The 14,612-nt window shown below is 36.0% G+C and overlaps 1 protein-coding gene across 7 annotated transcripts in view; it reads left to right on the plus strand.

Annotated features, from left to right (window-relative positions):
* asic1c (acid-sensing (proton-gated) ion channel 1c) overlaps positions 1-14,612 on the plus strand; it is a 78,542-nt gene that overhangs the window by 52,510 nt on the left and 11,420 nt on the right. For 4 of the 7 annotated variants that reach the window (XR_013820171.1, XR_013820172.1, XM_079863084.1 and 1 more), the window contains exons 1-10: positions 3,199-3,324; positions 3,923-4,634; positions 9,263-9,413; positions 10,429-10,556; positions 12,450-12,600; positions 13,449-13,505; positions 13,716-13,869; positions 13,977-14,068; positions 14,190-14,269; positions 14,411-14,482. Coding sequence is in view for 5 of the 7 variants with exons in the window: in XM_079863084.1 (XP_079719210.1) it covers positions 3,987-4,634; positions 9,263-9,413; positions 10,429-10,556; positions 12,450-12,600; positions 13,449-13,505; positions 13,716-13,869; positions 13,977-14,068; positions 14,190-14,269; positions 14,411-14,482 (1,533 nt within the window). In the remaining 2 variants the exon portion in view is untranslated. Of the gene's footprint in view, positions 1-3,137; positions 3,325-3,922; positions 4,635-9,262; positions 9,414-10,428; positions 10,557-12,449; positions 12,601-13,448; positions 13,506-13,715; positions 13,870-13,976; positions 14,069-14,189; positions 14,270-14,410; positions 14,483-14,612 lie in introns of those variants that run through there. The other 3 variants (XM_079863087.1, XM_079863088.1, XM_079863086.1) reach the window with 2 other exon arrangements.

A 14,612-nucleotide genomic window follows, 5' to 3' on the forward strand; every position in this document is an offset into this window, starting at 1 on the left:
AGAAATACAGATTCTTCATTTCTGAGCAGTCAAATAAACACAGGAATAGAATATTATGGATTACAGCTGGAATATTATGAAACAATGATTCTGCCCTTGAGTGAGATAAAAAAGCTGTAGAAATGTTATTGAATAGAAGAGGAATTTAATATCTTTTCAGCTCTAATAAGCTCAAGCGGAACTGAACCACTTTCATAGCTGTTGGAGTAAGCAGGCTAGATGGAGTTATTAATAATTTGTGATTTTTAGGAAGAAATAATCACGGCAAAGGTTGCATGGTCAGGCCTGGACTAAGTTTAAGCTGTTTTAACTGAAAGCAACTTGCACCGAAATATCTTAAAATATGTCCATGCCATTGTTTTGTCTTAAGAACTAAGGTGTAATCCTGGCTTAAAGGAGACATATCATGCTTTTAAATCGTTCCTTTTTACATATAAATCATACATTTGTAGTCTATATAAAGCGGAACTGCAATGCTTGGGTCTGAATTCCTCATTATTATAGCTCCACAGGCCCCTTTTCTACCCCTTTTCTGATGTGCGGTCTCTTTAAATACTTCATACCCCGCCCCCTCTCCAGGATGCAGAGGTGACACTCGGTTCAACTCCACCCCGTTCGGCCATTTTTGTAGTTTGATAGCAGAGATACGATTATCTAGCGGCACAGAAACTTTTTATTCACACGTTATTAACAAAATGTCAACAACGGAAGACTTGTCCAGCCAGGCTTACATGTTCGAGCCAGAGTCGGAGCCGGAGCGAGATGAAAATGAAGACGACGAACCTGCAGAACAATGTCCATATGGATGTATCGCAATGGTGTGTTACTGTATTTACACATGAAACTTTGGTCTTCCGACCTTTCGATTTATTTTGATTAATATATGCGAGGGAGAGAGAGCAAGACAGCGTCTAGTTTGGAGATGGTGTCTTGTTTACATTTTCGCCTGGCTCCGAAGAGAGAGAGAGTGCGTGCGCGCGACCGGGTCTCTCTCTCTCTGCTCGTTCTTTCAGTTAAACATGCGCCCTGTCACAAGCGCAGCAGTTCATCTACATTAGACGGTGTAATGAAGCGTGTGGGTTACTACATCCAACAACCGAACATTTTAACTTACCCTCTCGTAACTTCTGCATCCTTTAGCTTGGACTACAAAATTGCAGCGAGAAATAAAAATGGCGGATTGCTCGAAGTGTTGGGCTGGAAGTCAATGTCCTTATTTGGCAGTTCCGCTGCAAATACTGAGACGTAATAGTTCACAAAACGTCATAGATAACAGTAAAATCGAAACAGGTTGAAAAATAAGGCCAAAACAGAATATAAAGATATCAACGAAGCACCTGAAGAGAATAATTTCAACTTTTCTGTACTTCTAAACACTCCCAATATACAACCAAATGCATTTAAGGGCTAAAAAAGTGGATTTAGCATGATATGTCCCCTTTAATCTAAGCCCTGTCCGTGAAACCAGGCCATAGTGTTGTTTGGGTTTGTAGTGGTAAGCAAACTAGATATCCATGGTATACCTTTATATTTTCCACATTGTTTCGAAGTTATGCCTATGAAATAGTCTGTATTTTGTATCAATTCTGATCACGATGACTAGGTGTTTTTGAGTTTTCCATTGCAGTTTATTATTGTGGCATCCGCTAAATGGCACATAAGCTCAAATCAAACTGTGGTTGGTCGCATTACATTTAGGTCAGATGATCTGTCTCTTTCTGTCCAAGTGGGCTGTTCTTTATGCAGATAGTCAGTGGCTGATACAAGCAGCATGATAAACTGGGTTGGTTATTCTGGGGCTGATCAGATGCAATCACAGGCGAATTAGGGCGGAATTCAATCTTCAAAAACTTTTTTTCATTTGCGTTGATAAATCCCCTCTCTTTAACTATTTTTATGCTCAAAAATGCCCTTTGAATGCCCCTTGATTTTGAAAGCATTCAACTATTTACCTGAAGCAGTTCTTGATCAGATGAGTATTATTTTGATGGCATTCAGTCAGAGCACAAAAACACTGCAGCTGAGGATGATAATGTCACTGATGCCTGAAATTAACTTGGTTATAGGGCTACATATTTATGGGCTTTTCCTTTCAGGAAGGCAAGGAAGTTTATTGAGCCACAAAATAATAAAGCACAAGCATAAATAGTTATTTAACCAGAGTTTTACAGATGTGAATGAATGGAGACACTCGCCTGGTGTTTTTATTCCAGTGCATTAACAGCCTGAAAACATGATAGATTGTACATGATAACCTCTGAGATTACTTGTGAATCATTTTGCAGGGTTTTTTTTTTTTTTTTTTTCTACAAATTATATTATCATAATAATGTGAGTGAAAAGATCAGATTGAATTTTTGCATTTTTTCAGGTTCAAATAAAAAACAATCCCAGATTTTCAGTGTGATCTCAGACTTTTTGGACCCTACTGTACATGTAGACTTGCATGTAAAAAATATTGTTGGTTTAACTTAAAAAGGTAAGTTACCTGGTTGCCTTAATTTTTAGTTCATTGAAATAAAAAAATTGAGTTAATACAATGAAGGAAATTGGTTTAATAAATAGAAACTCAAAATATTGTTATCTGAACCACATTAGTTATCTAAGTTGATGTGGTAAAAGATAAGTTGTGAAAATAATTTTTTACAGTGCTTTAATATGTTTCATACATCATAAAATATCAGTTTATGATGTCCTACAGGTGTCAGCACAGGATTTTGTAAAGGAATGATCAGCTGCATGTCCTCTTTTTCGTCATGTACAACATCAACAAGTTTACCTGACCTCACCTGACCCACTAATGCACATGTACATTTATATATGTGACTGATATATATCCCATGAGAATTCTATGAATGCTAATGTAAAATCAACAACTGTGAAAGGCCCCCAAAAGCATCAATGAAGTCTGATAAATAACATGGCCTCTGGGTATCTCTCTCTTAGTTGGCCATTTTTCTACTTTCATTCAAGAAATATTCAAGCTTCTGGGTTTCCTGATTCAGCAATGCAAGAAGCAGGGACAAATGGATCTATATGCCTGCTGCAAATCCATCGACAGAATAATTTGAGCGGAGCGGGAGGGGCTGAGCGCTCTCACACAAAGAGGAAAGCAACAAGAATCTGCAGCCAGCCTCACATAGTTGTTCTGTACAAAAAAAATGTAGCCGAAGAAGAGAGAAGAGGTGAAAGATGAGAGGAAAAACTCAATCTGATCTGTTCAAACGGCTTCACTGAAAGACGAATCAACCTGAGGATCCTGCAGAAACTACGCTGTGAATGAGACTGTATTTATCTTATTGAGCTTTTTTGGATTACAGCTTGGTAATGTACAAATCTTTTTTTTTATTTTTTTTTATTTATACATATAGTTTTCCTTTTCATTGACTGGCAATGATATAGAATAATAAAGCTTAATGAATTAATTGAAATTTTGCTCCATTTAGTTAACTACATTAGTGAACATGAACTAACAATGAAACATTTAATAATCTAAGTTGATATTAATGTCAAAATTTACTAATACATTATCAAAATTAAAAGTTGCATCTGTCTGTGAATCCAAAATAACATGAACTGACAACTAACAGTTGTGTTTTTATTAAATAACATAAAAAAAGTTGAATAAATACTGTATTGCTCATTGTTAGTTATTGCAACTGATGTGTAAATGGTTTTTATTGCTGGCTTGGGTTACACTTTATTTTAAGGTGTCATTGTTACAGTGTAATTATATATTTAAGTAATATTAATTAGCAACATGTACTTACTATAGAGTTAGGGTAGGATTAGGGTTTGGTTGAGGGTTAGTTGCATGTAATTATGCATAATTTACTATGGTAAGTACATGTAACATATGTAACAAGGACACTAAAATAAAGTGTTACCCTGGTTTGATTCATGTGATTATCTTCAATCACAGGATCATGTTTCTTCATTGAGACCGTATTGATGCATGATGCATTTTGAAAGAGTTTAACAGCACTATGGAGGAGATGTCCGCGTCCAATCAGGAGGCAATAAACAAAGACTCTGTGATGGATGATGCCAAGAGGCGCAGCAGCCAGAGGAGACTCAGAATGACTTTAACCCACAGCGCTAAGGACGTTACAACTGCGTTTGTTCTCCGAACAAAAGTCCACGGGCTGAAACACGTATTCTCACCACACAAATCTAAACTCCAGCGCTTGTTATGGCTCCTGGCCCTCTGTGTTTGCCTGGGGCTCCTCTTCACGTGGTCGTGGAATCGAATCCTGTATCTTCTTTCCTACCCAGCCGTGACCAAGATCTACATGGTTTGGTCTCGCAACATGACGTTTCCGGCCGTTACCTTCTGCAACCAGAACCTGTTCCGCGTGTCCAACCTCACCAAAGCAGACATCTACCACAGCGGCTACTGGATGGACATCATGCACCTGAACCACACGGTCAACCGACAGAGCGTTTCTATGCTCAAACACAGTCGGCACGGTGAGAAGCTGATGCATCTTCTGGACTTCTCCAACTACAGCCCGCCTCCTGACCACCAGCTCAACACCACAGAGATGATTGACAGGCTGGGCCACCAATTAGAAGACATGCTGCTGGAATGCCGGTTCCGGGGTGAAAACTGCACTTACAAGAACTTCGTCCCTGTATGTAAACATCACGGTCATGCTTTGCACTTTCAGACACTAGCAAGTTTAAACAGATGCCACATTTGTATTTAACATCCGTTGCTCAGGATAAATCAGCAAAGCAAGTCACAGTTGTAATAAATTAAAGCTCTGACTTAAAGCAATTAATTAGACTACCTGAATAAATCTAGCTGAGGGGTTTTGTGTTTCTAAGAATGCCTAGTTGCACCTTCTGGGAAAAGCACAGGGCAATGTGTTTAAATTGATTAGAAATGAGAGCGATTCCTATTTTAACAGCTTAGAGTCTATCAGAAGAGATCGCAAAACCATTTCCACTGCATTAATGTGTGTGGATGGCTAAATCTCATGGGAAAAAGGTCACATAAAAAAGGGGTACAAAAAAAGTATATTATTTTATATAATCCTATTTATGTGCTTTTATTTATTTTTTAAGTGAAATTTTCTTTTACGTTGCATGTAATTTCCATTATTCTCAGTGGCAGTTTTCATCCAATTCTCATTACTGTAGACATTTTTTACTTTTTATTAACTTTTTCTACTGTAAATGCAGTAATGTATTTAAAAATAATAGTGCTAGAGTTAGATGTGATTTAATCAGTACTAAATAAGCGTGAATTAACAAGCACTGCCAGTATGTATAAATATCGGTAAATATTACTTACATGAAAGTGGTAGAGAAAATACAGTATATAAAAAAAAATGAAATATCATAAATGTAAAATAAATTTCATATAAAGTATTTTTTATATTTTTGTCATTTGCTTTACAGAAATGAAAATTATTTGTGATTTTGGGGTAAAATATGTGCGCTCATTATAGGTTTTCACCCAGATTCACCCGTGTATGTTTTCTTAAGTAAAATTTATTTACAAAATTGCCGGTCGCATTTGTCGTTTTTTATTTTGTAGAAATGTGTGGCAGGTTTCGAGGACTGTTCACAGAAACCCTGAGGCGAAAAATCTCAGTAACATCTACTGGCACAGAAACTGCTCTCTGACAAATTTCTGGGTGGAAGACGCATGAATTATTAAAAAGCTCTGGGTGCTTTGCACAGATGTGCTTAAAACCTGCCTCCAGCTAAACTCCATTGCTCAGTATCTTGATCCTCTTTTTCTTCATTATCAGATAGAAAACCAATCTACCTCTTATAATCCCAAAAACCCTTCCAGTGTTTAAGCATATGAAATTGTACGCATTGCTAGAATCTGATGTGAAATCAACAAGACTGCTTTCCATGAATCTGCGCTCACTTGCAGATTACATATGCACAAAGCTCTGAATCATCAGTCTAAATGAGTTCTCGCCTGGTGCGGTGCGCTTCCCTTCAGAATGAATGAAGTTAATTACTTGGGAAACAGGGAGGAGAGAGAGGCTTCAACCATTGTTGGAAAACAATGTGCTCATTCGATGTGTTTTGGTAAACCGTGAACTCGGCATGGCAAACACAAATCCTCTGTGATTCATCGACATGCTGACAACAACGTTTCATTTTAGCTCAAAGCACTTTCGTGTTAATTGAGATTTTGAGATAATCAATCATAACCATCTTACTCTTCAGATGCTTGATAAGAATGTGGGAACATAGCGATCATAGGTGTGATAGTGTCAGACTGATTCGTTTGATTGTATGTCCTTTTTTAAAGGTCAAGTGTACAATCTTGTGACACTTAGCAAAATTTCAAAAATAAAATAGATTTTAACATCATCTTGCCCATGCAAAACACTGCCAGAGCTTTTTGAGACGTTTAATTTAGTGTTTATGCAGTTGCGATGGTGTTTTGCAAGGTTGCAATTGCCAAGGCATTCTGAGTAGTAATGCATGTTTGTTTGTGGTTGCTAGGGTGTTGCTATGCAATTGCTAAGGTATTCTAAGTAGTTTAGTGCGTTCATGCAGTTGCTAGTGCGTTTTGGAAGGTTTCAGTTGTTAAGGCGTTCTAAGCAGTATTGTTTGTTTGTTTGTGGTTGCTAGGGTGTTGCTATGCAATTGCTAAGGTATACTGAGTAGTTTAATGTATTTGTATGTTTGCTAGGTTGTTGCTATGCAGTTGCGTAGGAATTCCAAGTAATTTTTAGAATGTTTTATGCAGTTGTTGTGTGCTCTGAGGTTGTCCGGTTGTTGCTATGCAGTTCTGAGATGTTCAGAGCATGCATAGCATGTTTGTTTGTGGTTGCTAGGGTGTTGCTAAGGTATTCTGAGTAGTTTAGTTTTTGCATGGACTTGTCAGGGTGTTCTGGGAAGTTGTCAGGGTGTTGCTCTGCAGTTTCTATGAGTTTAGAGTGTTTGCTTGGCTGTTCTGCAAGGTTGTCAGGGTGTTGCTATGCAGTTTCTAAGGATTTCTGAATAATTTTAGAACCTTTGTTCTGAGTAGCTTAATGTTTTTGTATGTAGTTGGCTAATTGCTAGGGTGTTTTTGGGAGGTTGCTAGAGCATTGCAGGTGTTCTGAGTAGTTTAGCGTGTTTGTGTTCATTTACTGTAGTGTTATTGGTGGTTGTCAGGGTGTTGCTATGCAATTGCTAAGGGTTTCTGAGTAGTTTAGTGTGTTTGTATGCAACTGAAGTTCTTTTGAACGAAAACTTATAAATGGCTTACTTAAAGTAATCTGTGTATATTTAACTGGGATGGTTGAAAATATTTTAAAGGGATAGTTCACCCTAAAATTAAACTTAGTCATCATTTACTCGACCTGGTTTTGTTCTATTGCCGTATGTCCTCCTTTCTTTTTCGGACCACAAAAGGAAATTTTTTTTAAAAGTGTCCCGCTCGCACTCATCCATATAATGGCAGTGAATAGCGACCAAAAACAAAACAAAATTGAATGTATTATTTAACGAAAATCCTGACCTTGGCCATTGCTCTTCTGTGCACGGCTAAGCATTCGTGAGAGTGCCACAGTTCACTCCATCTTGCCCAGAAAAAGCACACAGGTTGTGAGAAATCAAGATGATTAAAAAAAACACACAAATACAACCTAGAAAAAGTATCCGTGTATTTTTTTTCACTGAGTTAAATATCTCCGGAACTCCGTATGTCTGATGGCAGTCGGAATCACAGCTGACAGGTGTGAACATCGATAACTACGTTATGATGAGCACAATGGATATATTCACCTCAGAGCAGAAGGTACATGGATTGTATTTCATGTTGCGTTTTTGTTAATCTTGTTTTCTCACAACTTGTGTGCTTTGTCTGCTAATAGAGTCTCATTAATGTGCATTCGATCACAGAAGACCAACGCCCAAGATCAGGATTTTCTGTAAATAATACATTCAATTTTGGTGTGTTTTTCACCAAACCCAATCATATACCCCCAGAACACTTGGAAAATATGACACGTGTCACATGGGATCATTCTGTGATACTTTTGCATCTTTTTAAAAAAAAAAAGAAAAAAGCTTGATGCTTGTCGCTATTCACTGCCATTATATGTGAGTGGGACTTTTTTTTTATTCTCCTTTTGAGGTCAAAAGAAAGACACAATAGAACAATGCAAGCCTGAGTAAATTATGACTTTATTTTAATTTTAGTGTGAACTATTACTTTAAAACTGAAAAAAATGAAATGCATCATCTTTCAGTACATCAGATGTTCATCTTTAACTGCACTGTTTGCCCTTAATTTATCATGCTTTTATCATTTTCATGTTGAAATGCCTCAGAACCCACATGGATGAAACAGGCAAAATGTAGCTTTACCTTTTTGTTTCAGTATTTTGTGTGCTGTCAAGGTCTAGCTTGTTTCCCGCGGTTTAAAGCCGAGCCAGCGTGAGACAGTCCTTGCTGAAGCTCTAGAGCTGAACGATCTACCGCTCATTAGTGTCACAGCGGGGTCATGAAACCATGACTGAACTCATCTGTGTGACCAGTGTCTCTCGCTTCATCACTGTCAAAACACTGCCAAGACCATCATATTTCAGCAGCTATTATCTGCAAAGGGATGAAGCCTGTTCTTTCAAATTGCTGTCAGTTAATTGGATTTCAGTGAAAGTGTCGACATCAACCGGTTTTCTTTTTTGCTTTGAATATGTGAGGAGTTGCAATCAGCATATCATATAATTGATTTGATTGGCTTATATATACTATCGTTACTACCGTTCAAAAATTTGGGATCCGTGAGTTATTTTTTTGTTTGTTTTTGACAGAAGCCTCTTCTGCTCCAATATTGCATTTATTTGATCAAAAGTACAGTAAAAAATAGTAATATTGTGAAATATTATTACAATTTAAAAAGAACAGCTTTCTATTTGAATATATTGTAAAATGTAATTTATTCCAGTGATCAAAGCTGAATTTTCAGCATCATTACTCCAGTCTTCAGTGTCTCATGATCCTTCAGAAATTAGTCTAATATGCTGGTGCTCAAGAAACATTCCTTATTATCAGTATATTTTTGTGGAAATCGTGACACATTTTTCTTTGATGAACAGAAAGTTTAAAAGAAAAACATTTATTTGTCGCATCTTCCTTGCAATTTAATGCATTTTTTTCTGAATTAAGGTATTGATTTAAAAAAAAGTACTGCCCCCAAACTTTTAAACGGTGGTGTGTGTGTATACATTTACATAAAACTATATTTCATATATTGTACTATTGTTCTTTTGTGTTTTTTTATATTGTCCTCCCACAGATTTACACCAGATACGGGAAATGTTACACGTTCAACTCTGGTCTAGATGGAAACCCGCTGTTGACGACTTTAAAAGGCGGAACAGGGAATGGGCTGGAAATCATGCTGGATATTCAACAGGATGAGTACTTGCCAGTTTGGGGTGACACGGGTAAGCAATATATTAGACATAAAAGACATCAGTGATGTGTTTTGCATAATTTATGTTAATGAAAATCGCAGTGCCTCTTCAATCATTTTATCGATTCAAAAGTTTCAGACAGAAAGTTACACAGTAAGCAGAGATGATGCTTTAAAGTGCCCCTGTTATGCTATATTAAAGGTTCCTAATTTTATTTTAATGGTTTTGTTATGGAATTGCTGATGACACATTTTGGCAGTTCAGAATCGGTTCTTTATTTTGGAAGCCAATAGCTTTATTTGTCATGCACAAACAGCTATATTACTCACTGCATGAAAGGTAATATTCGAAAAAGCATAATAAGGGCACTTTAAATGAAACCTTACGACAGTATGTATAACTCTGGGCTTGAAATGCTGCCATATTTCAAATAATATACTTAGGTTCCTTGGTAGAATTATGTTCCAACTATGTCCAAAAATGATATTTAAAAAAAGACAAGATATGGGTTGTACATCATATCGGAAGGAATTGTACATTAGCATAATTTACCCATAAGTGGGCGCACCAAAATGATTTAACTTGTGGTAGAACATTTAGATGCTGAGATAACAAGGTTAGGACTCTTTCTTGGTGTTTTTTTTACAGAGCACACCTGCCCCATTACTGCCTCATTCATTTTCTGTGGCATGCTGCAATTTTTCAGCATAATCATGCACAGAAAATAAATATGAAACCTAAAGAGTTACGAATATCAAAGTGCAATTTAATCTGCTGTAGATGACATGCGGTCAGTGTTCAGAATTGATGTACTTGCATGCTAGTGAAGATTATGTATTTCTAATCTATTAATCTTGGTCATTTCAATGGCTCTAGAGGAGACTTTATATCCAGAGGCAATATGGAAGCAGTAAAGAAACATGTATTGGCATTCTGGATAATGTAATTATAAAGTTCATTATAAAGTCATTATATTTCTTGCCTCGAGGCTGTAGATGTCAAATCTCCCGCTCTGTAAATAATCTTGTTTAATGTCTCCTCACAGACGAAACCTCATACGAAGCAGGCATCAAAGTTCAGATCCACAGCCAGGATGAGCCGCCCTTCATAGATCAGCTGGGATTTGGTGTGGCCCCTGGTTTTCAAACTTTTGTGTCTTGTCAGCAGCAACTGGTACTTAATGCTAAACATATTGCATTTATCACATGTCCTTATATCAGCTGACCTATCCATCCACACCATCATCTCTTTAAACCTGGAGAAAACCATAATTTTTTGTCCAGAACTAAGTCAGGTTTTACATACACTATAGTTAAAACGTTATGTTTTTTGTTTGTTTGTTTTTTAAAGAAATTAATACTTTAATTGACATTCTTTTGAAATTTATGTTAAAGAATCCTGAAAAAAAATCACTTTCCACAGAAATATTAAGCAATGCAACTGCTTTCAACATTAATAATAATTAGAATAACTTGAGCAGCAAATCAGTATATTAGAATGATTTCTGAAGGATCATGTGACACTGAAGACTGGAGTAATTATGATGAAAATTCATCTTTTGCATAACAGAAATAAATTAATATAGAAAACAGTTATTTTAAGTTATAATAATATTTCACAATATACTGTTTTTACTGTATTTTTAATCAAATAAATGCAGCCTTGGTGAGGACATTAAATGCCATTTTTAAGTATTACTGGACATGATGATCTTACTATTTGCTACAATTTATCTAGCAAACTAAAGTAATGTGACAGTAGAGATCTAGAGGGAAATAATAATTTAGGTTATAATTAATAATAAAGGTTCCTAGTCCTCCACAGTGTTATTGTTATTGAGTTGATCACAGCCAGGTAATAAGTGTTTATTTTTATGTGCGCTGAGGTCACGTGACTCCTCGTGAGTATCTGATTCAGTTTCTAAGGAGAACTAATTGGCAGGAGGTCAAGAAAAGCTCTCGTTTACAGCCTTCAGTGGATCAAAGGCAAAAGCGGCTCTCTCTGCCAAGATCAATACGTCTTCATTCATCGACCCTTAGCGATTAGATCAATTAGCTGAAATAATCAAGTGCTAAAGGCAACTGCACGCTTCTAATCTTGCTTTCAATTCACTGACCTACATTTTCTACTTCCTCTTCCTTTTTAACATCAAAGCTTTCAGAATCCATCATAAACGCATGTATTATGTGACGCTTTTTGCAGTGACTTCATTTTATGGGAGGATTATCTTCTCTACTGATATGATATAAAATCCAATTATATTTGTATACGATTCTTATTAAAAGGCTCTTAAATTTAATCAGAAGTGCATAATATAATTTTAATGACTTTAAAAATTACCAGTAATGTTGCTTCCAGTAAGTGAGCCTTTGCTAAGCCCCGCCTTAAAAATCTGACTGACCAATCCTGTTTGATCTTTTCAAATGGATCTGTCGTTTTAAGTGCAATTTCATGGAAATGATCCCAAAAAAAATGGTCATATGTTACCGGTGAATTTGCACCCTGGACCAGATTACCTTTCTAAAAATGTATTTGCATATCGATTACGGTCATTACAGAGTTGGTAGTAACTGAAGAGTGTAATCACTTCCTAATGAGGCTTTTGTCTTTTCAATTGATTGTGAGAAGCCCATGACTCAATTCAGGTTTTGGTCATGTTGCTTACAATTCATAAAAAAAAAAAAAAAAAGGTACATAACAATGACGCACTTCATTCCAACCCACAAAAACGAATTTACATTTTTTATAAATATATAAAATATATAAAAAACAACATCTATTCCTATAAAGCTTGTTTGAGCTAGCAACAGCAAGTCAGTTCGTATCTCTGGTTTTCTTCAGGTTTCAACTAACACTGATTTCCAGCATGTTTCTTTCTGTGGAATATTGCATGCTTTTCTACAGTGTGAAAAGTGTCTGATTGCACTGTGGGTTTTTATTATATTCAGCTGATGTCCTCTGCTGTTAGTCCCTTGATTGCTCTGCTCTTTGGCTCGGTTTATTGTGTTATGATTTGTTATTGAACAGCTATATCCTGCCAGTAATAAATAAAAGTTTCTGCTGTAGCTCCAGTATCTCCCTCCGCCGTGGGGCGACTGCAGATCCACCCCGATGGACTCGGAATACTTCTCCACATACAGCATCACGGCCTGTCGCATCGACTGCGAGACCCGCTACCTGCTGGAAAACTGCAACTGCAGAATGGTGCACATGCCAGGTGCGGAGACTGTAGAATTAAAAGCAAGAAGATTCACCATATCTTCATATTTTGAATGTATTACATGCAAAAGTAGCACATTTTTATTTCAGTGCCCATATTAAGAGATGGATTTTTATATGCAGTTTTCTTAATTTTTTATTTCATTTTAACATTTTATTATTTTGTTTATAATAAAATACAGTCCTTGTGCTTGCTTATTCACACCTACAGAATTTTATTCTCAATTTTCAATATTTTATAGATGTAAAATCTTTCCTCACGTTTGCTTATTCACACCTATGTAATTTTATTCGTAATTGTAACGTTTTATTTTATTTTATTAATTTATTTTTTTAGCAAATATAACTCCTCTTGCTTGCTTTTTCACACCTACCAAATTTTAATCTTAATTTCACCTAGTTTTATTTTTATTTTTTATTTTTGAACAAATCACTCATGTTTTTATGCAATCACTCCTCACACTTATTCACACCTACAGATTTTTAGTTACTTATTTTATTTTATAAATGTAAAATCTTTCCTTACGCTTGCTTTTTCACACCTTCAGAATTGTATTCTCAATTGTACCTAGTTTTTTATATATATATATATATATATAAAAAAATTTTATTTAAAAAAAGACTAGTTTTTTATAGTCACTCCTCATACTTGCTTATTTTTTTTTATTTAAAATGTTTTATTTATTTATTTATGAATGTAAAATCTTTTTCCGCGCTTGCTTATTCACACTCACAGAATTTTATTCTCAATTGTACATTTTGTTTTATTTTATTTGATTATTTTTAGCCGTTGGAACAGTGAGAAGTGAGAAAGTATTTTGTAAAGTGTTGTGATATCTGTCACAGGCACCTCCACCGTCTGCACACCCGAGCAGTACAAAGACTGCGCAGATCCAGCTTTAGGTATCTATATACCTAATATTATATCTATAAATATCTAATATTTCACTATAATATTAGTGTGCCTTGATGTGTGATGTATTTCTATCTCTATTTAATAATGTGTAAGACCATGTCAGACTTTTGCAGCTTCTATAGGATGATGCCATTAAAATATATTCTTGTGCTAATTTTCCTTTCAATAATAATAACAACAACAAAACTAATTGACAGATTTTCTTGTGGAGAAGGACAACGATTACTGCGTTTGCGATACGCCGTGCAACATGACTCGATACGGTAAAGAGCTGTCCATGGTGAAAATACCCAGCAAGGCTTCCGCAAAATATCTTGCCAAGAAGTTCAACAAAACAGAACAGTACATTGCGTGAGTTTACATTTAAATTGAAGTTAGTTACACACTGAGATGTTTGTCATTTACATCCTGGAAGGTTTACCTGAACAGTTAGCCATTTAACGTGTGTCATTTTACAGGGACAACATATTGGTGCTGGATATCTTTTTTGAGGCTCTGAACTACGAGAAAATTGAACAAAGGAAAGCGTATGAAGTTGCTGGATTACTTGGTAAGTGTGGAAAAATGAGCAAATTCTACACCACTATGAAAAATAACAGCCTCATTACTTGTATTACCAATCCATGTTGCCTTCTGCTTCAATATTTCATTATATTTTTCTATTCTTCCAGGTGATATTGGTGGTCAGATGGGTCTGTTTATAGGAGCCAGTGTCTTGACAATATTGGAGATATTTGATTATCTGTATGAGGTCCGTTGCATTCCTCCTTGTCTAATTTGTGCTTTTTCCGTAATGTGCTCAAGATTACAAATAATATTCGGACCGTTTATAATGAGCAGTAATTTGCTGACAATATATGTGATGAATGTGGCACCGTTTTTCATTTTGCAGGTTTTTAAGGACAAAGTGCTGGGATATTTTCTACGCAAGAGACGGCCACATCGGAGCGCTAGTGATAATCTGGTAATTGTGCTTCCTGTGCTCTGAATGTGCGCATGTTGGTTTTGTTCATATTTGTAGTGTTTCTTTTTGTTTGGATTTTTCTCTCGAATGCTGCATGCATCTAGTTGCTTTTTGTCTTTGGCTCAAATTC

This window comes from Squalius cephalus (assembly GCF_949319135.1).
Source record: "Squalius cephalus genome assembly, chromosome: 25".
In the NCBI taxonomy this organism is placed as follows: domain Eukaryota; kingdom Metazoa; phylum Chordata; class Actinopteri; order Cypriniformes; family Leuciscidae; genus Squalius; species Squalius cephalus.